Source organism: Podarcis tiliguerta (assembly GCF_965153285.1).
Source record: "Podarcis tiliguerta genome assembly, chromosome: 6".
Classification (NCBI taxonomy): Eukaryota; Metazoa; Chordata; class Lepidosauria; order Squamata; family Lacertidae; genus Podarcis; species Podarcis tiliguerta.
Window position 1 is genome coordinate 62,284,208 of NC_139539.1, and position 25,235 is coordinate 62,309,442.

At 39.8% G+C, this 25,235-nt stretch overlaps 1 protein-coding gene across 2 annotated transcripts in view; it reads right to left on the reverse strand.

Annotated features, from left to right (window-relative positions):
• The window catches only part of NEGR1 (neuronal growth regulator 1), a 434,347-nt gene that overhangs the window by 87,400 nt on the left and 321,712 nt on the right, over window positions 1-25,235 (reverse strand). For both annotated transcript variants that reach the window (XM_083448443.1, XM_083448442.1), the window contains exons 5-6: window positions 12,823-12,943; window positions 7,652-7,803 (exon numbers count right to left, since the gene is read on the reverse strand). In XM_083448443.1, coding sequence (XP_083304569.1) covers window positions 7,652-7,803; window positions 12,823-12,943 — 273 coding nt within the window. The remainder of the gene's footprint in view (window positions 1-7,651; window positions 7,804-12,822; window positions 12,944-25,235) is intronic.

Genomic DNA, 25,235 nt, shown 5'->3' on the forward strand with positions numbered 1-25,235 from the left:
GTGCAGCACACGGAAACGCCATTTACCTTCCCGCTATAAAGCGGCACCTATTTATCTACTTGCACTTAGGGGTGCTTTCGAACTGCTAGGTGAGCAGGAGCTGGGACCGAAAGACGGGAGCTCACCCCGCCGCAGGGATTCGAACCGCCGACCATACGATCGGCAAGTCCTAGGCACTGAGGTTTTACCCACAGCACCACCCGCATCCCATCTTGTGCCTTTACCGCCTTCTAAAAAAGTTTTGTGCTTTAATGTTTTGCTTATGATCTTGCATCTGTTCATATAAATTAGAATATGCAAATTTCATGCAACTTTATGCCATAAATTTTATAAAGGCCAAATAATGCCTCAGCTCTTCCCCAAATATATATGTCTTGTCTCCATATATGGAATGCATACGTCTCCCTCCTTTTCTTTCCTACCATCAGAAGGGCCAAAGCAACTTCCAAGTTCACTCTAAACTTCCGTTCAGCAAAAAAAGTTCTGCTTTTATTACTGAATTAACATGACGTAAATATGCTGTTATCTATTTCCTTCTTCTGCCACTAAAGCAGATGTTCAAGACAACATGGTATTTACATTTCGCCATCCTTATTACCATCTCTCAACATTTCTATGGCACCTTTCATCCCCAAAGAGCTGAAAACATATGATAGGTATACAAACAGATCACTTAATTCAGCGCTAAGATGAATCTGTGACAGCTGCTTAACGACATTAAGCGATGATAGAAGCTTTTGTATATGCAGCTGAGTCCCCTTTAAAATATTATGATGCATAATTCTCTTTGCTTGACAGGAAGGCAGTAGTTCTCAATTTTATTTTATTCTTACAGTGAAGGGCCAAAAAACTACCATGCAGGCCACAGAATGGCTTCACCAATGCTTTCTTTTTAAAAAAGATATAAAATAGCAAAATAATGATTTCAAAGCAAGTTTATAGTCTAAGTACCTATTTGCTGCAATCATGAACATTTGTATCTTTTTTTTCTTTGTTACAGTGCAATCAGAAGTGGGAAAAGTTGGCACTCACTCAACCTTGTGTTGCCCACGTCACTCCTGCGTACTGGGAGAGAGAAGGGAGGGGCAAGATGGCAACAGGACTGGCAGATTGCGATTGCACTGGCAGGAGCTCCAGGAGTTTCTGTGAACTGCCCTGAGGCAGTATATAAATTCAATAACTATAAATTTAATAACTAATAATAAAAAGATTGCCTAAGTCCAATAGAGTTCAATCTGTTTTGTCTTCAATAATTGTGCATGGTATTAGCTGCGTTTTCTTATTGAAATCAGTGGAACTCATGTCATGCAGTGACTAAATTGCCTCACTTATTTCAGAATGACCAATGTAACACTGGATCCAAGTCTATAATCTTAAATCTAAACCATAAATGTTGAACAATTAAGAATAAGTAAAATTAAAGCTGTTGGTGATAAATGGTAGCAGTACTCAAACTATCATCAAACATCTTATGATTTCTTTCAATAAGACACAGATGGTGAGCTATTCAACCTTGACTTCTAGCATGGTGGCTTAGAAGTAGCTTCTTAAAGCATTCACAGTGACACTTCCATAAATTCTGCAAAACCAGCCTGTTATTCCTAGTTGTTTTGAATTGATTACAACTTAGATGCCTGTTGCTTGTAGGTAGAATCAAAGTGATTTGCAGAGCCCCAGTTCCTATTTTCTGGTGGCAGATTACTCAGCCATACCTGCGCCTCCCTTCCACACAGCCTCCTGATAAGCTGCTCTGGAAGCAAGAGTGGATCACCTGGTGAGGTTGAGCCACAGCTATAGCCTCCAAGCAGCAGCAGCAGCAGCAGCATTGCCATTTACCAGTAGGGGTGAGGCACGGCAGTGAGGTTGTGCTGCATGGGTACATCAGTGGAGTGGTTCCCTTTGACCTACTGGATGAGCCACCTGAATTTTGTTCAATGGGGAGTAGGCTGCAGGTAGCATCAATGGGATCTGGAGACACAGCTTTGAGTGAGCAGCAATGCTTTGAGCTCACACTGAGGCCTTGTTGGACCCAGATCAAAATATTTTCAGTTGCAAACCAATGCATATTTACCTGTGATTAATTTCCATTAAGTGCAGATGAAATATAAACAGAAATATTCAAATATATGGTCTGCATTGTAAGCCTACTTAGCACTTCCCCCCCCTGGGTACATGAGGTTTCTGAATACACACATTTTAAGATATGTGGGTATTTCACTTGCTTTTTCCACACAGAATTTGCAGCTTTGTTTAGGAATATTTAGCAGCAATATTGCTCCCTTGCTTCTGTGGTTTGAAAATAAGTAAAAATTATGCAAGGCAGAGTTAGTCCCTGTTTTCTGGCAGTCTCCAGATTTGTTTTCAAGGAATAGGAATGTTGTTTGTTTGTTTCAACTCAACACTGTGCTAATTCAGAAGCAGGGTTTGCATATTTAAATATGCTTAACTCCTTTTTTCATTGTCTCTGTGTCTTAGCTCCTCTGCAAACGGGCCCTTTCATCTTGGGTACATATGGTAAGACTGCTTGCTCCTTTGGGAAAATGGGTTTAATGAATCATAAAATGCATGCTTTTACTTATAGCAAAGACTTTGTTTTTCCTCTTTCTAAGCAGAGGAAGCTCTGTGCAAAAAACCTGCCAAGTAAATAATGCAAAATGCTTAAGGTGGGCCCCTAGATGGCAGGATGGGACTATACAGTATACACACCCACACAGTGACAGTGTTATCTCAGAAAGCTTCCAGTATGTATTGGAAGCAAAATATTAATATATACTTCAGAAATAATATTGTTGGAATAGACTAGAAGATTAATCACAAATAATTAAAATTCTGTGACTTGCTATATTATCCCTGATATCGGGAGATGCTTCGTTTTTCATGTCTACTGATGATAGGTTGTTTATTCAGCCACAGGTTGTGCCCCGGTGCTCTTGGCAATGTGGTCAAAAAATTCACAAGACACTGATTACCTGGAAAGGTTGAAGAAAGATTTCACAAAATCTATTCTGCCATCTAGATCCCCATCGCCTTAAAGAAATCCTCATTTGTGCTGGCTTCAGCAATTCCATTTGTAGTATTATTTGCATAGCATACATGTGGTGATCTATCATTTAGGAAATAATTGGGGACACACCTGTTTAGCTTCAAACAATTACATTACTGAGTAGCTAGACTTGAGTTCCATCCACCCATCCCCAATGGAACTTCTACACCACAGCACTATAACTTCTTTGAAACAATTATTGTTATGGTCACCTCCCTCATTTATCAACTTCTTATACTACTGCTGTACTGAAAATTGTCTCTCATATTTTTTGTGAACCTTTCTCCAACAATGAACGAGAAAGGAAACTGTATTTGAAAATTATCAAAGGGGAAAGACAAGTTTGGTGAAATTCTCATGGGTGAGATGCAGGGTTTGTTGTTGTTGTTGTTGCTGTGCTTACCTTATTTATGAGGTGGCTGAGGAATGTTTGTGGAATGTTCATTCTGCAGGTCATCTCACCAGTGGTCTGTAGTCTGCAGCCTTCCCAGGTGCTTTCACTTTAGTTAAATCCCAGGGGAAGACATCATGAGATAACCCCTCCCACTGGGCTTTTTCATATCAGGAAGTGGAGGCAGCTAGAGAGCCTGCAGAGTGCTAGAGTGTTTACTGTAAAGGAAAGCACACACAGCACCCTTGACCACCCTGCAATAATAATATGGGAATATCAAAGCCTGAGGAAGAAATGGGGAAGAAAAAGCCTCTTTTGCAGGGGAACAAAACCTTAAAAATATGCAGTAGTATTTCTTAACAAAGATCTGTGTACTTTTACACACCCCTGATCCCAGGGTGATTATTACAAGACCAGGCAGGCTCATGTTAACTATTTAATAGGGATGGGTGAATCTGTCAATTTCAGTTTCTCTAATTTTCCAATCTTAAATTCAGTTCTCCACATTTACATATCTGTTTCTGATTTTTTTTAAAAAATAAAAAGTCCTCATTCACCAGTCCAATCCCTGAGGCTTTCAGGTGAGTCATGGTTTGTGGTTTCTTATGGCTCAGACAGACAGCTCATATTCACAAGGAGCTGTGTGTTAAGAACTGTGGGCCCAATTTTATGGAATTCCCTTCTAGTTGACATCAGAAAGGCCCACTGTTGAATTTCTGCTGCTTACTGAATACTTTTTTTTTTTTATTTAAGCAGGCTTTTAAATTCCATTCTTATTTTATAGTTTTTACTCATTTTCAGAATTATTATATTGGTTTCCCCAGTGCACGACTTGGAGATGACTTAATATAATGCACTTTTGAATGTTATTTTCACTAACAGGTCATTTATACTTACACTTTACCCTAGTATGTGTACACATTACTTAGCTGGAGACCTGCATTGCAAAATTCAGAGAAGTGTGAATTTTAAAGAGTAGTTTTATTTCAGTTTGTGTATTGCTTCAGAAAGTGAAGACTAGGTAGGTTCACCTTTAAATGTGAGCACAATCAAATCCATCCATTAGAGAATGGATGTTTAGATACTAAGACTGGTTTTGTTTTAATATATTCACTTGGTTACTTATCCTGAACTAACCATACTTTAGCTAAACAAGGGCTCTTGATTCACCTTTCTCACATTTTTGTGTGTGGGTATATGAACAAAAGCAAAGTTGTTGTTGTCTTTTTCTCAGTTCCATAGAGAAACAAGTGATCAACAAACAATTCAAGGTAAGTTGCAAAAGGGTTGTGTGACCAATAAGACAAAAGAGTGCATCATTACAGCAATAACACCAACTCTTGACTTGTAATTCATCATTATTCTTATCTGTGACAAATACTTAATGTTACAAGACCACACAATGTAAGCATAGCTGTCTCGAGTACTGTACTATTTAAGTAAACACAAGTATGAGTATTTCTCAGAAGTCTTTCTGAACATATTTCCAAAACAAACATCTTCCTTCATGAAGGGGAATTATGGTGCCCCTGAACAAACTACTACTACAGCATAGATCAGGGGTCCCCAACATGGAATCTGTTAGTGGACATTTGCCCATAGAAGCTTTTCCTGGTGACCTCCACCAGGTCGCGCATTGGAAGATGGCCAACAATAACATCTCTCCGACCCATACGAGGTAATTAAGACGCTGCTATGGGAAGTATGCAGTCTTCCTACCCCCCCCCCCAAGGAGATGGGGGGGCTGCCTTGCCAGCGGTGTCCACAACGCACCCCCGGATTCGAGAGATGGGGGTGCTGGTCACTTGGCACGAGCCCTCGATGAGGTCGGGTCTTCCTGATGCCGGTTCCAATCAGCGCGTGCTGATTTGCTTTAGCTCGGAATTATAATTGGAAACATATGATTGGAATGAAGCTAAAGCACATACATCAAGCAACACTCAGGAGATAAGACTGCTGACTAATGGATCTCTGTGACCGGAGTGACGGATGGATAAGTAAATCAACTGATGAACCACTGTATGTTTGGAATGAAGAGGGGGTGGAGGGAAAAACTTTTCTTTTCTTTGCACTATGTGATATTAATAACCCTCCACCCCAGAAAGAAATAAGAAGCTGGCAACATAATTTAAGATTTGGCTGTATAATTTGGAACTAATGTGATTTGGATAATGTGATGTGATTGGCCTGTTAATATATATATATATATATATATTTTAAAGAAGCTTTTCCTGGTGACCATAGTGCCTCCCAATGATACCAGGCTTGAAAGAAGCATTCTGTTATAGCCAATAGAAAAGATTGTGGTGTGTGCTTAGTTACTTCTATGTGTGGTGACCATGACAATTTCTCTGGTTTGCAGATGTCACCATGGGTCAAAATGGTTGGCAACTGAAGCACACTTTTCCTGTTACTCTGCCCACTCTAAGCAATGCACCCATGTTTCACTGCTATGAAATGAATTGTAAGTTCAAAGCAACTTGTATCTGAGCATGGGTGTAGCCAAGGGGGCAGGGGGCTACAAACTAAATCAATAAAAATACATAGCAAGCTGAGGTTCTGCCCCCCACCACAACAAAAGCCCTGCCCCCCTCCAACCAAAATCCTGGCCATGCTCCTTGCGTCCAAGTCTAAGTTTCAAGTCAAACATACAAACAAGTTGGCATTCCTAAACATACGGCTTGTAAATCAATCTTGCTCATTTACATTTTTCACCATGAAAGTGGTTAAACACTGCAAGCAGCCCTGGGATCACATTACCTCCACTACTTTAGCACCTAAAGTTGAAAAAAAATGCCATCACTAGAAGTCTTCCATACATATACATATCCAAATCCTTTTCAAGGGACAAAAATTTACAGTTAATTAGCAAGGATTCTGCAATAGTGGGAATTTTGCAAAAGCGGAGGTGTGTTGTCTTCTACATTTATAGAATCAGTTGCTCCAATGCTATAGTAAGGCTTTGTTACAGAACCATGATAAAATCGCTGTGTCTTCACACACCAATTGCAATCCTGCAGGGGAATGAAGATAGCTGGCCAACAGGGGCTCCATATCCTCAGTCAGTATTGGCAGCTTTTCTAATTACTCCATTCCAGACACTCAATTATTTCTTGTATCTTCCTAATGTATCACCAGCTCTTTATTTATTCATGAACATTTTAATTAAGAAATCAAAGTCTATTTTTTTTTAAAAAAAATAGTGAGCAATATTTTTTGTCAGATTCTATTTGTTGTAACACTCAATAAAATATGTCAGTGAATTGCTCATTGTCAGCTAATTGAATTCTAAAAGAATTATGCATGGCGTATGATATGGCAAACATCTACAGCTCCCAGAACACACATACCCAAATAAATAGTTCATTCCTGTAGGCAAAACCTTGTGGCAATCTCATTAGTATATTGGACTTGCTTCTTAATTGTATAAGTCACAATTGTTCACCTGAGCTCATGAGACGGCTGCAAACTATCGTAGCCTATTTGCATAGGAACCCCAGTAAGTTCATATTCAACGTCCTACATTAGAGAATGATGTACAAGCCAGAAACTTCCTCTCATACCTTGGGATATATCCCATACATGCGACAGGTGTCAGAAACGGAACACACATGAAAGAACATTAGGACCTGCAAGTAACACACATCAAACAACAGTCTTTCAGGAAATGAATTAATCTTAAGTAGGAACTGATGGCAGACACTGAGGCCTACTCAAAGTATTAAAACTTTCATTTGCTTTTTCATGTGCCCTGAACTTGTGCTTTGCAAAGCACTTCATGAAGCTGGCCGACCTTTGCCTACAAAATTCACTACTGGTTGGCATGTATGGTGAACTTCAGAGTAAGACTTTTCCATGAAACATGGTGGCACTTGTCTTAGCCATACTCAGCAAAAGCACAACTCACCTACCAGGCCATGTATGATCCAGCCCTAAGACTGAGATTTCTCCTGCCCAGGTCAGCCCAGGTACAATGTTCTTGCACTCTGCTTGAACCAAACGAAGCCAAACAATCACAAAACAGAACTTGTTGTATCCTGGGTCACTTCAACCCAGACCTACCGCCAAATGAAATGCATGTGAAATTGTTCAGAGAAATGTGTGGGAGTCAACACTACTTTTCAAGAGATCATGAAGCAGGTGGACCTCTTCAGTGTAGAGAGGGTAAAAGAAAAAGCCTAAGCAAGAATACTTTCCACCATCTTTTTTTGACTTACGGTTAAGAAGCAGGCTGGCATTGGTTGTGCCTAGTTTGTTGGCAGCGACACATGTGTAGTTTCCAAAATGATCCTCCGTCACATTGTTGAAATTTAAAAATGATCTTGAACTATAGCTTTTAATAGTAATCCCTTGTTGTCCATTGATCAGTCTAGAAGGGAGGAAAAGGGAAATATTCAATTAGAAGGCATAGGCAAATATATTTTGCATTTTTCTCTCATGTGGATGGAAAACAATAGTTTTTACCTGATTGGGATGGAGGAGAGAATGGGATAACATGGACAAGGAATGGCAGTGATGCCATATTGGGTATATGATGGTGTTTGCCACAGCAAAGGGCTTTCCATTTTTTCTCAAAAATAGATTAAAGGTACCTTTCCTTTCCCTACCAATTGACAGGGGACAAGCCCAGTTGTGAGTAGTGAAGGTGGTATGGGGGAAACGCCATAGGTAAATAGTCTGGAAAGAGATGCTCAGTTCAGGGAGCATTTTGTGGGCAATCAAGAGAAAAGCTGGCAAACGACTTAGGCCCAAGAGCTCTGAGTAAGGAAAGGCTCTTCTTGCTTTCCTTGGGCATTACAAAGGGAGTAGGGAATACTGGCACCAACAGGAGACAGGACAGGTCAAAGGGCTTCAGGTGAACTTGTATTCCAAAGCAAAGCAGGACTGATACCAATAGTCTTATGTTGTTCCTGTTCATCAAGATGATGATTTGGAAACTAAGAACTCTCAGAAGCCCTTGTTGCAATGGATGTGTGTATAAAGGAAGACTGGGATTGTATAGCTGCATTCAGCTAAATGCCTGCATACAGCCTACATGGACTCTTTGCATATGATCAGTTACCCTAAGAACCATTATAAGAGCCATGCAAGTCTATGGCAGCTTTGGGAACTGAACCCATATGTCCACCGAACATTTATCTGTTGATTCGTTTATGATGCTCTCAACACAAACCCCTGCATCATCAGGAAAGGCTCCTATTACCTGCTTGGTTTAGTTAAACTTTGTTCCATTTTACACACATCAATAGCACTTGCACGAGCCCAAATGCTACTTCTGCATATGCAAAATATTGCTCTCCTCTCCAAAGAACAGCATGTGTTTGCATATTATTTTAGACTGCACTGATTCCAGACATTTGGCTTGATCCCCTACACCAGCACTATTGCCAGTAGTGGTGCTAAGTTCTCTCTCCACCACTGCTCTTGTAAGCCCTTTCCTTTCCTCCCATTTCTTTTTATTCCTCCTACTGATAGCCATCCAATCAATTGGTGTGCACCCATCAAACGATCTTGAAATACACATCCAATATAACACCATTACTTCTTAAAAACAGACCTGGTAAATGCAGATGATCCACCATCTTTTTTTTGTCATCGACTACACATCATAACGGATTTTTGAACATCATAATGGCTTTTCCTTAGTTCTATGAATTGCTCACTTTTTCACACTAAATGAGCAGCTTATGAAAAGCAAAAGCCCATTTAAGAAGGTCAGGAAGCAGCCAGGTACATTTTAATCCCAGCAGAAGTATATTAATCCCTGCACAGCAGTATATGGTATGTACTGCGACTAGACCTCAACCTTATGTGTGTTTATTTAAAGGTAAGTCTCACAGCAGAGTTTTTTTGTCATTCAAGCAAAGTGAATGTAGTATTGCATTCTAAAGAGATTGTACTCTCTCTTTTCATCAAGAGCACATATATTATCCATAGAAAGCTCACTCACCCCTTTCCGTTTTACTATAGGGAAATTTTGCAGATTCATTTCTTTAAAACGATAATCAAAGTTGCTCCTTCCTATCACTTGCTACGCAAAAGGGAAGCAGTATTTTCTTTAATGTAACTTTCTGCTTTAGTGACTGTGCTTATTTCCCCTCTTCCCCCCCTTTCCTATCCTTGCGGAAGATTGCTTGTATCGGACTGGAAATACAAATAAGTTTAGCAGGCAAGTAGCTCTCTAGAAAGGTGCCCCCAGTGCTGCAGAAAATTTTGTGTACAGAAAGCTGTGGACCGGAACAGAGAGGCCAATCTTCCACTCAACAGATCAATGCATAGCACGAGTGTCCAAAGTTTGGGTCTGCATACTGAGGTGGAAGAGATTTCCAGCAAAGGAGAAAGCTTCATGTAACAGACATGCTGCTCCATCTTGGATTGATCGAGAAGATTTCCTTTACTCCTTTATTAGTTCCACCCTGGACTTATTAGAAGAAGGGTGAACTCTATCAACTCAGTGATCCCTATTTCTCAGAAAGAAAAATATCTGAAGAGATTATTTTTTGATGAAAATTTTGTTTTTTAGACTTGAAAAGGACTGTCATTTTACCAGAAAAAGGTCTGAATATTCTCTGCCAATTCCTCCCACAATGCCCTGAAATTACACTACATCCAATGCATTGTGGGAGATGCAAAATGGTGGTTGGATGGTCAATAGAAAAGTTCTGGTATGCTGCTTTCAGTGGCCACAAAATATTTGGGTAGGGGAAGAAAGAAGCTATGCCACAGCTAATGAAACCACACCTGAGTCTTTTGGGCCCTCCTCCCAACAAGCTGTTGGGTCAATTTTGCCACTTGTTGAGCAGTGTGAAGAATTTTGGGTGGCCAATTTCGCTCAGCTCTTTTTAAAGCCAAATTTAGGAAGACTCCATCAGTCAGAAAAGTGACATTTAGAGTCTTCATATGACCAAAGGCTGAGACTTCTTGGCATAGGAATTTCCAGAAATAGATGAAGGAGCAATTGGTAAACACTGTGGATAATTTGAAAAATATTTTTCTCTTGGACTCATTTATTTTCAGGACATATGTAACCACATTCAGAAGTTGGATAGGCATAGTTAAATGTGAAAATACTTAGCTATGCTTGATTACTCGGGGAATTGCTTATATTTCATCCTGAAAGCAGAACTCTTGCCTATATCAACAAGTTACCATTTAATTTTGATATATTGAGGCAGCACATCATAAATCTGGGAGAGAGGTACAATTCCCTCCCCAGCATTCAGCCTCAAAATACGTATCTATCATTATTAATAGTATAGCTGCATATTGATGATTTAATATTTTACATTACATTAATGCTCCTATTTTTTATTTAATCAGTACACAGCCCTGCATATAAAATAGCATTTGGTTTAGTCATCTCAAAGCAGTAGACAACACACTAGTAGGAAACAAATAGTCCTTTTCAAAACCCTGAAGCATGAGTTATTGCTGCATTGAGCAAACATGAACGTTTAGGAATTATAGGTTTGAATAATTATCTCTAGAAATCTCACCTTTGTTTAATCTACTTTTTTCTAAGTGATTTACGTTGTGAATTCAACTTCACTTGCGTAATTTTCAAGTGTTTGAAGCTGTTTAATTCATTTTGACAAAAAGGGATGGAAACTCTCAGTTTCTTTTCACTACTGTGGTACAGCAGCAAACCAAGAAAAAATAAATATATTAACAAGTTTACCGAAGTCTAAAATCAATTCATATTAAGATGATTCATTCACGAATGCTGAAGTGTAAATTAAGCATTCAGAAGTACTTAAGAGCAAGCAATGAGTAATGATGAGACAAACATAATTGTGAATATTGAATACTGATGCTACTTGATTAGGATCCATTATATTATTTTTTATTTTGCAAAAGTTTTATATACTGCTTATTCAAAAAATCTTAAGCTGCTTACATAAAATAGTATAATATTCATTAAAATAGCGATAAAAACAGCTTTTAAAACAGTAGACTTTATTATTATTATTATTATTATTATTATTATTATTATTATTATTATTATTATTACTACTGCCCATCTGGCTGGGCTTCTCCAGCCACTCGGGGGGGCTCCAATACAAAAACATAATAAAACGTCAAACATTAAAAGCTTCCCCATACAAGGCTGCCTTGTTTGAAAATGCTACTGATTAAGGGCTAATTGCTTCTAAGGGCTAATTAACATAGAAGCACTAGCAATATCCAGTATCACTGGAATTATCACAGGGAATTTAAGGCTGATTTACTCCATATCATAGAATTGATCTACACCGTATTGAGACTATGGTTTACTTAAGCTTTCTCCCTGACATGCTATTTTCTTTTTTACATTCAATGAACTTTCTAAAGACATGGAATTCAGATATGAACCTTCTTCAGCCAGCTGCAGCCTGGTGGTATAATCCAAATTTAAGTTTGCTGAGTCTGTTTTAATGCATACTTTTTGGTCACCTCAAGGTCACGAGGTACTCACAGGGAATTTTGAAACCTGCCTTCTCCTGCATCCCCACTGTACCCAGTGGAACATATCCCAATATAAAATTACCTAATTATACTTGATCAACCTCTAATTTAAAAGTGTATGTTTTCTATATGGAACACATGAGGAAGAAAATGCATAGAAAGTCAAACTCCCCTTTCTAAAATCCCATCCTTTATTTTTGGAATTTCAGATTATCTCCTCCCCTACCCCCAGAACACACACACATACCAGCCACTTTGCAGAGAGGAAAAACATAAGCAGGCAGCATTTATGTTCTGTGCCTGTGCGTGTGTTATTTACACAGAGGAATTATGACACTACAAGATTTAACTCGTCCTTTAGAGACAATGGGAAAGACCAAGCTGGAGAACAGCACGAATCAGCTTTAGCCCTGAAAAATATCTATATTTAGGCTCATATTTGAATACATTAATGATATTATAATATATTAGACCATTATAACAGTTGTAGTCTTTATTAGGCTATTTGAAATGTACATTTTGCTTGTTTCATGGGTTTTAATGGAAATAATATTTTAGATTCAAGCTTTTGTGTTGTCTCGTTCATGATGCCTAATTTGCAAGAAGAATATAGTTGTGCTTAACCAGATGCTGTGCTGATCATAAATATTCTATTTATGTAGAATGTCCAAGTATGCAAGTTGCTTTACAATCTTTCTCTTGGTAATCCTAACAGAGTCTAAGATAACTAACCTCTGTGGGTTCCTTTACCTGCATTACAGCAACACTCCACTGTGTACCAGATATCTATGATATTTGTGGTGGCATAATTGCATGATATCAGCAATGCAGGCAAGTGACTGACTGCTTCCTGTGAGGAGCCAAATTCGGATTCATTGCCCACGTAATATACAGATCCTAGAGCACATGTAAGAATGAAAGCAGGTTTGACAGTCAAACTTACTTCCTTTCACCTCTGAACCATTCAAAAGCTGGGGAAGGAACACCCGCACTTTCGCATCTTATGAATCCACTCCCTCCAAGCGTCACTCCACTCGATTTTATTTCCTGAATTGTTGGGGCAACTACAAGGAAACATAAATATTTGTTATTGAAAGTTGCACTCGTCACAAAGCCATGTAAAACATGTTGATCCGTGTTACATTTCATTTCCTTGTTGCTCAAGCGTATCATCCCAAAATAATTTAAATGGAAATAGTACTAATAATCTAAAACACTTCACATAGTCATGTTCTATTCACTGCCACTTCACCCTTCTACCTCACCATCCCAGAATGATGTCAGGTGAACAGCGCAAGCCCACCCTGCTGTCAAACACTGCTTAGATAAAGCCATAGCATTGGTCAGTCCAGCTAATCACTGTCTATTCTACCACTAAGCTATGGTCCTTCCACATAAGTGACTTAAACAAATTGCCGTATTTATGGGAATCTAATGCGCCATCGAATCTAGTGCACTCCTCAATTTTCAAAACCTTGAAACTAAAAAAGTAATTGCTGGCACCATCAAATCTAATGACGTAATTTGCCCCCCAAAGGTGCAGCCGAGTGAATACAGCAGTGATGGCCAAATCTGGCCCTCCAGCTGTTTTGGGACTACAATTCCCATCATTCCTAGCTAACAGGACCAGTGGTCAGGGATGATGGGAATTGTAGTCCCAAAACAGCTGGGGGGCCAAGTTTGGCCATCGCTGGAATACAGTAAGCTCCACAATTCACTATGCTCATTTACTTGCAACAGTTAGAAAAAACGTTCTAAGATTTTTAAAATCCATGTTTAGGGAAATACATTTCCCAATGAATACCAGGAAGCATAAGCAATGACCATTCTCTCTCCCATAATTTATTTTATAATTTCTGTTTAAAATATAATGTATGTGTTCTGCAAAATACTATCTAAGCAGGACTCAACTTATAAATACAAATTCATTTTTCCAGGCTACATTCCCATTGATATAATGTTATTGTACATGTGTGAACTTATGACTCCTCATCATTCTCTTTCTTCAATAATCACACCCATCCTTCTGCTTGTCATGTAAAGAGGCTATAATCTTTTATGATACCAACTATTCCCAAAGAAGAAGAGCTGCGTTAAAGAGGGGATTTGTCAAGAAGCCTGGTCAGTGTCTCTATGATTTTTATATGTCTAGTGGAACAACAGCAAGTAAATCACGTTCAGATTCTTTAAAGTATAAAAGTAGGAGGATTTTTAATGTGCCCAAATAATTCTTAGAAACATTGGAAGCTGGCATTAAGTGCTTTCCACAATAGTCCAACGTTACTACTGATTATCAATGGAAAGATACAAGCTACTGTGCCCCATGATATAGTTTGAAGGCACATGAGAGCTCCGCCTTACTGAAGCTAAGCAGGTCTAGGTCTGGCCAGGGCTTGGATGGGTGACTGCCTGGAAAATACATGTTGGGTTCCATGGTGGAAGAAAGGCAAGATATAAATGGAATATTAAAAAACAAACAAACTGCTGAACATGACCAAGTATTGCAGTGCGCATGTAACCAATTGATATGCCGGCAAGAGATATTTCCCTTTCAGGGAGACACGTAGAGCAACTTTGTTTACTGAATAGCCTGGAGACAACCCAAAATACACTTTGATAACCCAAGTGCTGTGTGCACAATTCAAGACTGCAAGATCTAACTACTTCTCTTTTCCAAAGTATCTAGTGAGCAGGGGTGCCAACTTGCATAAAATATTGGGGGGGGGGGGGGAGGTAAGCCCCGCCCCACATAATCGATTACATGATACGGCACACACACACACACACACACACACACAGACACACACCATTTGAATGGCAACACCCATCAACTTGGGGGGAGCAACCCCCTCAAATATTTTATGGGGGGGGCGAAGGGAGATTGGCCCTTAGAAGTTGGTTCCTATGCTAGTGAGTTTGAACAGCATAGACAGAGGGGTGTTGTGGTTAGAGTGCTGGACTAGGATGAGGGAGACCCAAGTTCCAATCTCTGCTCAGCTACGAAGTTCATTGGCTGACCTTGTGCCACCCATCATCCATCAACCAAACCTACTTTATAGGGTTGCTGTGAGGATAAAATAGAAAAGAAGGCACCTATGTAAGCCAAGCTTCTTAGAGGAAAGGCAGGAAGATATCAGTGTAATAACTAGATAAAGAAAAAGGTTTCCAAGACGCACTGATGACACAATATGAATAAACCATACACCCTAACGAAAGAATTTTAATTAGAAAGATATTGACGAATTTCATATAATGACTGATTCATGTGTTTATTTTTGAGGTAGTAAAGGATAACTTTCTCGCCCACCTACCATTTTACCATAGGTGCCATTTCTATTAAAAACAACAACAGCTCACACATGATAACTAACTGTAGGATATATCTTCATATAACTACCATTTTCTGTTCGCTTTCGAAGTTTTAGGTCCTAAAACAGTTCTCTCCAAAAAGGAATATGCTTGTCCTGAAATCATTCAAGAATCAATAAGCTGCTGCAGACAATTCAAAGTCTATCTTCCTCCATTATGCAGTCACACATCTCCATGTCCCCTTGAAATTATTTAATAAAGAAAACAACGCCTTTTCATTTCTCAGCCCACAGAATAGGAATGATGTTGATCAGTGCGTTTATTTTAATATAAATTCAATAACACATTTTTCTCATTTGAATAAATATATAGCATTTATAGCACGCCTACTCCCCATTCACAGCACCTTAAATCCAAGGATATGTGTTTGCCATTCTTACAAAAGTGAGTAATACTTAAGACTATGGCGATGATGGTGCAAAAGAGCACACAAGGGCTCTTATATTTCTAAAAATTGGAGGGTATTTACTTGGGCAGGCAGGTTCAGAAGATGTGCTGCAACTCACTGCAGTTTCCTGTTTAACATGACTTCTGAAAGTACAGGCACTCCTTTTCATCTCACCATCCTAGGTCTTACTTATAAAATAATAGTAGAATGTACTTCCAGTAAAGCACATAGAGCAGGGCTGGAGAAATGATGCTGGACCAGTGGACCATGGTTAAGTTCTCAAGAATCACCTGATGTATAAATGTCCTCACCATAATCAGATTATTTTTGGGGAAGGTTTTGGGGAATGGTGAAAGGCTGGGGCATCAATTTCGGGCCAGACATTTTCACTGGGAGTTTTTAGTGGAGCTACTTCATAGGCCAGTATTTTCTAGCTTTTTGTAGATTTTTTAAAAAAACAACAACATGTGAAGCCCAGTTTTGGAAGGGGAAAAATGTTTTCAGGCTTCCTGTAGCATTTTGAAGAGAAAAGTTCATGTGGTTCATAAATAGATCTATTTTCAAAATGTGGTTGAAATGACTAGAATTTTATGATGCAGAACTGTTTGCAGGCTTGCAAGAGCTAATATTGACTATTTACTTTAATGGAGAGTCATCAAAGACTCGCATACCAGTGTATAAATGACTTTAGGAGTGTAGCTAAATTCCTGGCTAGATTATTGGTAATGTTACCAGGCTAGCAATCTGAAACCCCTGTTGCTTCCACTGATGTGTAAGACTTAGAATAATTCTGGAGGAAATTACACCTGAGAATATCTGCTGCTTTGTGGTTATTTTTTGTTTGTTGGTTTCATTAAGACCCTTAAAAATAGTGCTAGAAAAGTTCCAGTTACAACACAACTCTCTCCTTACTTTAAGAAATAGTTCTTTTGTGTGTCTTGTATGAACCACAGATATATGCTACTCCCCTTCTTTTGCTGAAATTTGTATTGCCGAGTCCCCACCATGAAACAGAGCTCCTGTTTCTCTGAAAAAAAGTACAAGAGAAGCAAAAATATCATGGATTTCCCACCACTGCTTTTGTATGCTGGAAAAAGCATCACTTCTGAGGCAGCTGCCAAAGGCCAAACAGGTAGTGCCCCAGGTGCAGGCTGCTTAAATGGCCAGGGGGCAGACCCGAGGGAAGCCTCCCCACTCCGTTGGTTCCACCCCCAGCACAGGCCAAGCCCCAGCCTGCATCCCCATCAGCCAAAACAGGATGCAGGTCAGAATCTAGCTTCTGATAGAAGGTGGGGGCTTATGCACCCTGGTTCCCTTGTCAAGGCCCCAGTCCTGCAACGCTGGTGCACCAAAAGTGATGAGTGGACTTGCTGGAAAACTGGGCAACCCATGCTGAAGCAACGAGTCATTCTGAGAGGGGAGTGGGGAACAAGAACATACAAATGATGTAGATTGACTAGGTAGTGGTTAGACCACTTCCAGTTGTTCTGTGTAAATCAGAAACATAGAAAAATAAAGTTGGGTGCACTGTGCCCAAGACCTTCTTATGGCTGTCATTGTGGATGAAATAGTGTCTTGTGGCACCTAGCAATGGGTGGTCCTTTGGGTCACCAATTTCAGCAGCATCCTGTGCAATGCCAAAATTTGACGCCCCCTGCCTCTCGTGTTCTATTCTAAATAATAGGTGTGGCGTGCCCAAGGCTCTGCACCCAACGTGACCAAACTGGTCGTGCTCTTCTAAATCTGCATCTGACCCAACAGCTAAGTTGCCAGGATGTAGGAACATAATTCCACAGTGCTGTTTTCTTAGACCGACCATGCAAGTAGGAGCAGAACCACCATAAAACATTGCCTCCAACTCCCAACCCACAAAGAAAGGAGGATAACATGGTCAATGGTATCAAAAGCTGTGGGAGATCCAAGAGCAGCAACAGGGTCACACTATCCTTGTCTGTTCCGGAGGTCCGTTCGCCTTCTGAAAAGTTCGGAAACCAAGGCGTGGCTTCCAATTGGTTCCCAATTGTGCAGGCAACAATAGCGGAAGCCACGCTGCACATTCGGCTTCCAAAAAAAGTTCAAAACCCAGAACACTCACTTCCAGTTTTCGATCATTCGGGAGCCAGAACATTTGACTCCCAAGGCGTTCGGGAGCTGAGGTACGACAGCAGTTGCCAAGTACCTCAGGGTCCAGGGAGGGCTTTTTAAAATGGGAATGGGCTTTCCACCACCTCCTTCAAGGTGGTGGGGCCAACCCACTCAAACAAATATGCATTAACTACCCTCTGAACCCACCTAGTGAGCTGCCCACCCAACTTGCACAAACAAGCCAGGATGTGCAAGGCTCAAGCGGGCAAAGAGAACCTCACCTCTCTACTCCCAATTGCTCCACAAGAAGTGGCTTTTCCTCATTTAAATGGGCCACTGGGTTACCTCACCTTTTTATGCCCCACCCTTTTAACTTGGCTTGACTCAATGCAGGTTACAGATAAAAACCAGAACCACTAAAAACATAGAAAAACCAGTCATTAAAATACAATTAAACACTGACAGACTTTAAACTACATACATATATAAAATCTGTTTAAAACGTATAACTAATCATAATAAAAACAGCATGGCACCAGCCCTTTCATTAAAAGCAGTCAGTTCCCAAAAGCCTGTTGGAAAAAGAAAGTTTTCACTTGCTGGCAGAAGGACAGCAAGGAGGGAGCTGGTGTAGCTTCTCTGGGGAGGGAGGGTCTGGGAGCAGCCACCAAGAAGTCCTTTTCCCGTCTCCCTACCCAGCATGCCTGTGGGGGTGGCAGGGCTGAGAGAAAGGACTCCCCCAAAGATCTCAAAACCCAGGCAGGTTCATATGAGGGAATACAGTCTTTCTGATAGCTTGGACCTAAGTCATGTAGGGCTTTGCCAGCACTTTGAATTGTACACATTTATTTGCAACGTGTAGTTTAGACTTCAGAGCCACTGATAGCACACCTAGAAAACCTGTAAAAACCGCTTGGATTCACTCCTAGACCAAAGCCATTATATTATTATTGTTAGAATATATCTGCACTAAGCCAGGAGGAACCAGACCTTTAAATATGCTGGCAAAAAATGATTTAAACTCTACTAAATCCAAGTAGCAATTATAATCCTTCTAATGTTCTTGGCAAATTTCCTGTGAGGCCATTAGAAATATTCTAATTGATATTAATATTCTTCTCTGGAAACAAACACAGTAAGTAATACTACATCATTCCAAACAATTTTTTACCAGCCAATCAGACTTTGTTAAAGCTAGCTATTTATTATTGTTAATTATTGAAACTGTAGCAGCACTCAATAACGTTTTATGTCAAATAAGATGTTTTTATTTGGATATTATTAATATAGCTTCAGTTCCACAAGAAAGCTATATTGCACTGTCATAATTTTCTTTTTGAAGATAAACAAATCATGATGAAATCAGTCATTAATCAAATATACATTTTAAAATTTGATGTCTTGACACTGCAGAAAACAATGACTACAAAGAGATTAAAAAAAACCAAGGAGTCAGGAAGATTTTTTAAAAATAGATGGCTTTAAAAGTTTGTTCTATACAATAGGCAAGGAGAAGGAAAATGTGGTAAACCAAAAGATAGACAGATATAGCACTAGAGTTTTCCTTTGTGATTCTGTTACCCTTCCCAGTCATGCAGTGCAGAAATACACAGGTATTGTGCTTGGACCAAATGTGACAGGAGACTGGAGTTGCTTGAACAAGATACTTGCAGGATTCCACCCCACTCCCCGCTCTTTCTAAACTGTCTGGTACAGGGCATGAAAATATGATCAGAGCAGGGCTTGGGAGAGGGATCAACCCGTTTACCTTCACAGTTTTTCAGGTTGAAACCAGCCCACCTATCAAAGCAGCTGTTTGCCCAGTGTAGGGTAACATGCCCATATGGTACCTGCATGTTTGCAGCTTTGGATGACATTTTAGTTGAGCAAATTGTGCAGGAGGAACAACTTTAAAACAGCCTTCCCTAGTCATAGAATTGTAGAGTTGGAAGGGATCCAAGGGTCATCTAGCCCAACCCCCTGCAATGCAGGAATTTCAGCTAAAGGATCTAAAGCAGTGGTTCCAAATTAGTGGTCTGGAGACCCCTGCAGAATGCACCCAGGGGGTCCCTTGCCTCCCCCCCCAACTAATTTCTTTTTTTCATTTTTGCATGGTAATATCACAAATTTTATGGTTTGTTTTAGCGCCATGCAATTTTTCAGTATATTGCCCAAAATCGGATTTGAAATCACCCCGCAATAACAATTTTGACCCGGCAATACGCAGCAATATATTGCTCCTTGCGCGAGAGCAGGGCAGCCAATTTCAAGGCACCGCTGATATCACTTGATGATCTCAGCTGATAACGCTGCTGATCTGAGCTGCCTTCCCTCACACTGAGGGAGTGGTAGACTCGTAATCTGGTGAACTGGATTCGCTTCCCCGCTCCTCCACATGCAGCTGCTGGGTGACCTTGGGCTAGTCACACTTCTCTGAAGTCTCTCAGCCCCACTCACCTCACAGAGTGTTTGTTGTGGGGGAGGAAGGGAAAGGAGAATGTTGGCCGCTTTGAGACTCCTTCGGGTAGTGATGAAGCGGGATATCAAATCCAAACGCTTCTCTTTCTCTTCTTCTTCTTCTTCTTCTTCTTCTTCTTCTTCTTCTTCTTCTTCTTCTTCTTCTTTGCAGTCCAAGTTCCCATCACTATGTTGCAATAGCCTTATACCTGGCAAAATGTCTATATGCACAGCTCCATTCTGCTTGCTGAGAACTCCAGGCGTATACTGGAGCACTTGTGGATCTTTGCATCTGGGCCTGTAGCCAATGAGGAACACGGAAGTCTTGTTGCTTAATGAGCAGTCTATAAGAACGTCAATAGCATAAAGAGGGCCAACCCAGAAAACTTCACAAACAAATGTGAAGATCTAAAAAAAACAGTAACTTCTTTCTATTCTATAGCAAGTTTAATCTTTTAACATTTTAATGAGCTTTGAAACCTTTTTATGTTCATGCTTTTGAGGGTTTATTTAGCGACACATTAGCACAACAAATGAGAGCATTTCTTTCAGCAAATATGTAAAATTTCTTTGTCCAGGAATCTCTTTTGGCATCTACTTTGCATGGCCTCCTCTTCTTCCATTCTTCACAACTCACAGCTATGTTAAAGGGCTAAAGAGCCTCACTAGAAGTGAAACTGTCTCTGTCATTCCAACTGTATATTAGGTAGAGTAGTGCTAAATTTTGTTCACATCCCAAATGTTTGAGTTCTGTTCTGTTTTAAATATGCAGGTAATGAAAGTGTAGATAAAGCTGTGCAGGAGGTATATTGGCATTCAGATAGATGCAAAAAATATGCAAAAAATCCTTCTTCTATCTGCACCAGGTTTCATCTTTTAACATTTTAATGAGCTTTGGGACTTTTATGCATATTAGTTATGTTGCCCTAATTACTCATTACAATTCTAATGTGCATTTTTATATTTAATTACAATGCTTATAAAGATTTGATATGGACAGTAAATTATTATAACTAGCATGTGCATAATGATTATGAGCTGAATTTATTAACTTTTACGCTAGCATTCAACAGTGCTAACTTTCAATTTCACCTTTGTGATTAACCACATTGTCTGATTAAACAAACATTTTGTGGAATTAATTGTAAAGTCATAAAGCAATACGGCTTTATTTAGCAATATTTGGACCCTGTTTTTTATTTGTGCTTTTCATTTTCATTTTGTTGAGGTTGTTCTTTTAGCAATTTGCTTGTCGATGTGCTGAAACAAAGATTATTTTGTTTTAAATGATCTTTCTAGTAAGTGGAGAAACAAGAATGGGTGTGTAGCATTAGAACAATGTAGCATTAGAACAAGATGTTGGAGAGTTGGCATTGTTGAACATACTGTGCACAAGCTAAACTGTAACCGCATATCATCATCATCATCATCGCCCAACATCCTTCACAAGTGTAAAATGCCAACTAGGTGGGACATGTACATTCCCATTTATAGAATTCATGTTGTACAAGTGGACTGGCACGGTTGGATATTGCCCAATGATTCTGGAATGCCTGGAACTTACTCTAGTTGAAAATTATTTGCCTCATTGCACATATATTATTTGTTTCTCTCTGTGTCTGTGTCTTTTTTATATCTACTTTGTGTCCATTTGCCCATCACTTTGTCCCTCAATGGCAGCTGGGAGTCTTGAGGAGGGTTTTTCTTGGATTGGTCATTTTCCTTCCTTCCTTCCTTCCTTCCTTCCTTCCTTCCTTCCTTCCTTCCTTCCTTCCTTCAATAGCTCTTATTGCATGGGATTTCAGCCACAGTGATAAGATCTTTGCTTTAGATATCTGTATAATTTGGGGAGAAATAGCTCTTTCAAGCAGCTCATACACATTTCCTCCAATTAGTCCTCATAATATGATGATGAAACAGAGGCACAATTATTCCTTCTAACAGATTATCAGTGTTTTTAATTATGCATAATTTAGATAATTTCAGATTCTTATAAAATATGAATTTCCCACAGGTACGCCTAATGGATTGTTATAACTGCTTATAAAAATTGCTTATAAAATCAGTGATACACATTAAGTGGCTCCCGGTTTCCAAATATGCCAGCAGCAGATGAGGATTATACTGAAAGATACCATTTATTAGGGCATGATCCATCCACCCATAATTAAATACTGCTCAGTCCCATTGATTCCTCTAGAAGAAACGAAGGCAAAAATTGCCCAATGGGGCACAAACGTTTTATTGTGTCATGATCTCAATGTATTGTAATTGCAATATTGAAAATTTGGAACTCCTCCCCCAACCTGCCTGGAGCAAATTAATGGAAAATATGGTTCTTTTTAGTGGAAAGGAAGGATGCAAACATTAGGCCTGTTTATTTTATTAAATTTATTTTGAAGGGGGTAAATAAAATGATCATAATGAAGACAAGGCTTTAAGATTTGTAGTTTCATCAAGATGCAACCCCAATCGTGTTATGTTATGCCATGTTATCAAATGCTGTAATTTGATATAATGTCAAGTCATGGAAAGGAGAGTAATATGAGTTGTTCAAAAATCACGCCTTAATGTAGGGCTGATCATGGGCTATATCAGTAATATTCAGACTTCTGGCTATAAAGAACCCTCGTCCTCTGCTGAAAATCCTTCACATTTACCATGTGGAGGATTGTAGATAATGTGCTAGGGCACATATGCCATCCATATGAGGCATTAGCCACGCTGGCTCAATCTCACTGCTGCTGTCCTGATTGAACTAAGAGGGCAATCTAGAACATTCCCAACATCAAAGGAAAAGCTCATAACAGCTGTTTTTAGTTGTGTCCCTTCAGGAATTGAAGTCCTTCCATTTGTGGAAAAATTTCTGATCCACCGGAGGCCCCTGCTAATGGAAGAGGAGGGGCAATATTCACCAATTCTGCCTCTCCCTTGCAGTTTCCTGAACCCCTCTAATCTGTTCAAGAATATCAGCCCGAGAAAACAATGAAAAGTGGAATCAAGCCTTCAGAAATAGTAAACAAAATATGCTTGCCCACATCTAGTGTTAGCAGAGGCATTTGTTAGATCAGTGGTAGCCAATGGGCTCCAGATGTTGGACAATAGTTCCCACCAACCAGTGGCGTAGCGTGGGTTGTCAGCACCCGGGGCAAGGCAAGTAATTTGCGCCCCCTCACCCGTGAATTTGCGCCCCCTAACCTGTGGATTTGCGCCCCCTAACCCGTGGATTTGTGCCCCCTAACCCTAACCCCCAGATGTTGCGCCCGGTGCGGCCGGCCCCCCCTGCACCCCCCACGCTACGCCACTGCCACCAACCCCAACTGGAAGTTCTGGAAGGCAACATGTTAGTGATTCCTGTATTAAATCAAATATTATTCTGCGAATTTATTGACTCTTTAAACTTATGGAAAAGCACCATTGTATACAACCTGGTATCTTGATATAATATTTCGTTATATTTGTATACTGTTTAAGGACACAGACAATGCTTGTTAAATGCTATGCTGCCATCCCAATGGTTACTTTCCCTGCCATCCGTTCCCCTCCGTGTTAATTGTGTGCCAGTGCAAGTTCTCTAAGGGGTCTGTCTGGTATGGAAATCAAACACCAGACAGCCAATCATCCCTACCACCTGTACTTATTGTGCAGACTATCTGTCTTAAGAAGAAGCTGCATGTGTTCATTGATGGGAGACTATATAATAAGCCATTTTCTTTACAACATGCATTACAGAATGACCCTATCCACTTTGCAAATTAACTGAACAAAGAACTCATTAAAGAGTTTGTTCTTAGTCCCATGCATTTAGAGATGAACTTCCACAGGCTTTTTTTTTTAAAGGAATGTAGAGAACAAACTTATATTAAGTATTAAATTATGATTGCAATAAAGAACACAAAAACAAGTTGCACTAATATATTTGTTGTTTCAGGTCTCCGTACATATTTTGCAGGTGTTTTCCTTGTCCATTTTTTATTTAAATGTGTTTGGTTAGTTTCACCATTTCTGCAAGTGCCCATTTTTTTCTTCAAATAATAACAGAAGCAGGATTCTTGACAGTAATTTCCCAGCAATAATGTCACAACTCAGCAAAATGGGAGTGTTGCCAAAGTCTGAACTATAATTGATGAAAGTTGTGATGGCAAAAATGAAACTTTCTTCTTCAGGAACATTATGAGCTGTATTCAAGTATTCCGCAGTGCTAGTGGAAGTCAGCACAATGATTCCTGCTAGGACAACAAGGCCCCCTTCTTCTGCTCCCTCCCCAAATCTGGAGTGGAGAGAGATCAGGCAAACAGGAATGTTTGTGCTGATGGAACATTGTCCTTATAACTACAATCAAAACAACCCCTATTTCTTCCTCATACTATTTGATGATTAATATTGTGTAGCCATGGGTCCACGCAGAGGGCAGGACTCTATTCGAAGGACTGTCACAGGCCAGTCCTCTATTTGAAAGGCTGATCAATCCAAATCCATTGTGAAGATAAAGAATAATAAGACGGGAGAGCTGGGACCTTGATATTGCCAATCAACAATCTGCAGTTGGGCAGCAGAAACAGCACAGAGGCCTGCATCTGTATCTGTATCCATTCTGACTGTATCTTGCTAACCAGATACCAAATAGTAGCAAGTAGTGGGGAGGTAACTGAACACCAAATGGACTATTGAGCTACCTGATTCAGCATGGTCATCATTCTGCTTTTAGACAGGGTTCCTCCATCAACTTATAAGTATGTGGCTGAGAACAAAATGGGCAGCGGGGGCTTTTCTTGGGATTGCAGATGTCCTAAAAGCTTATTTATTAAATATATTTTATAAAAATACTTATATTCCACTTTTTTATTCCCAAGGTGAGGCTCCCAAGTCAGGTAACAAACCATACACACACACACACACACACACACACACACACAAAATGAAGCAACAAAATGAAACAAAGCCAAAAACCCCTTGGGAAAGCCAGCACCAAAATAATAATAATCAACATCCTTTTGGAACAAAACAGACTTCACAAGATGTGAAAATGTCAGTTGATACGGCAACAAGCATACATT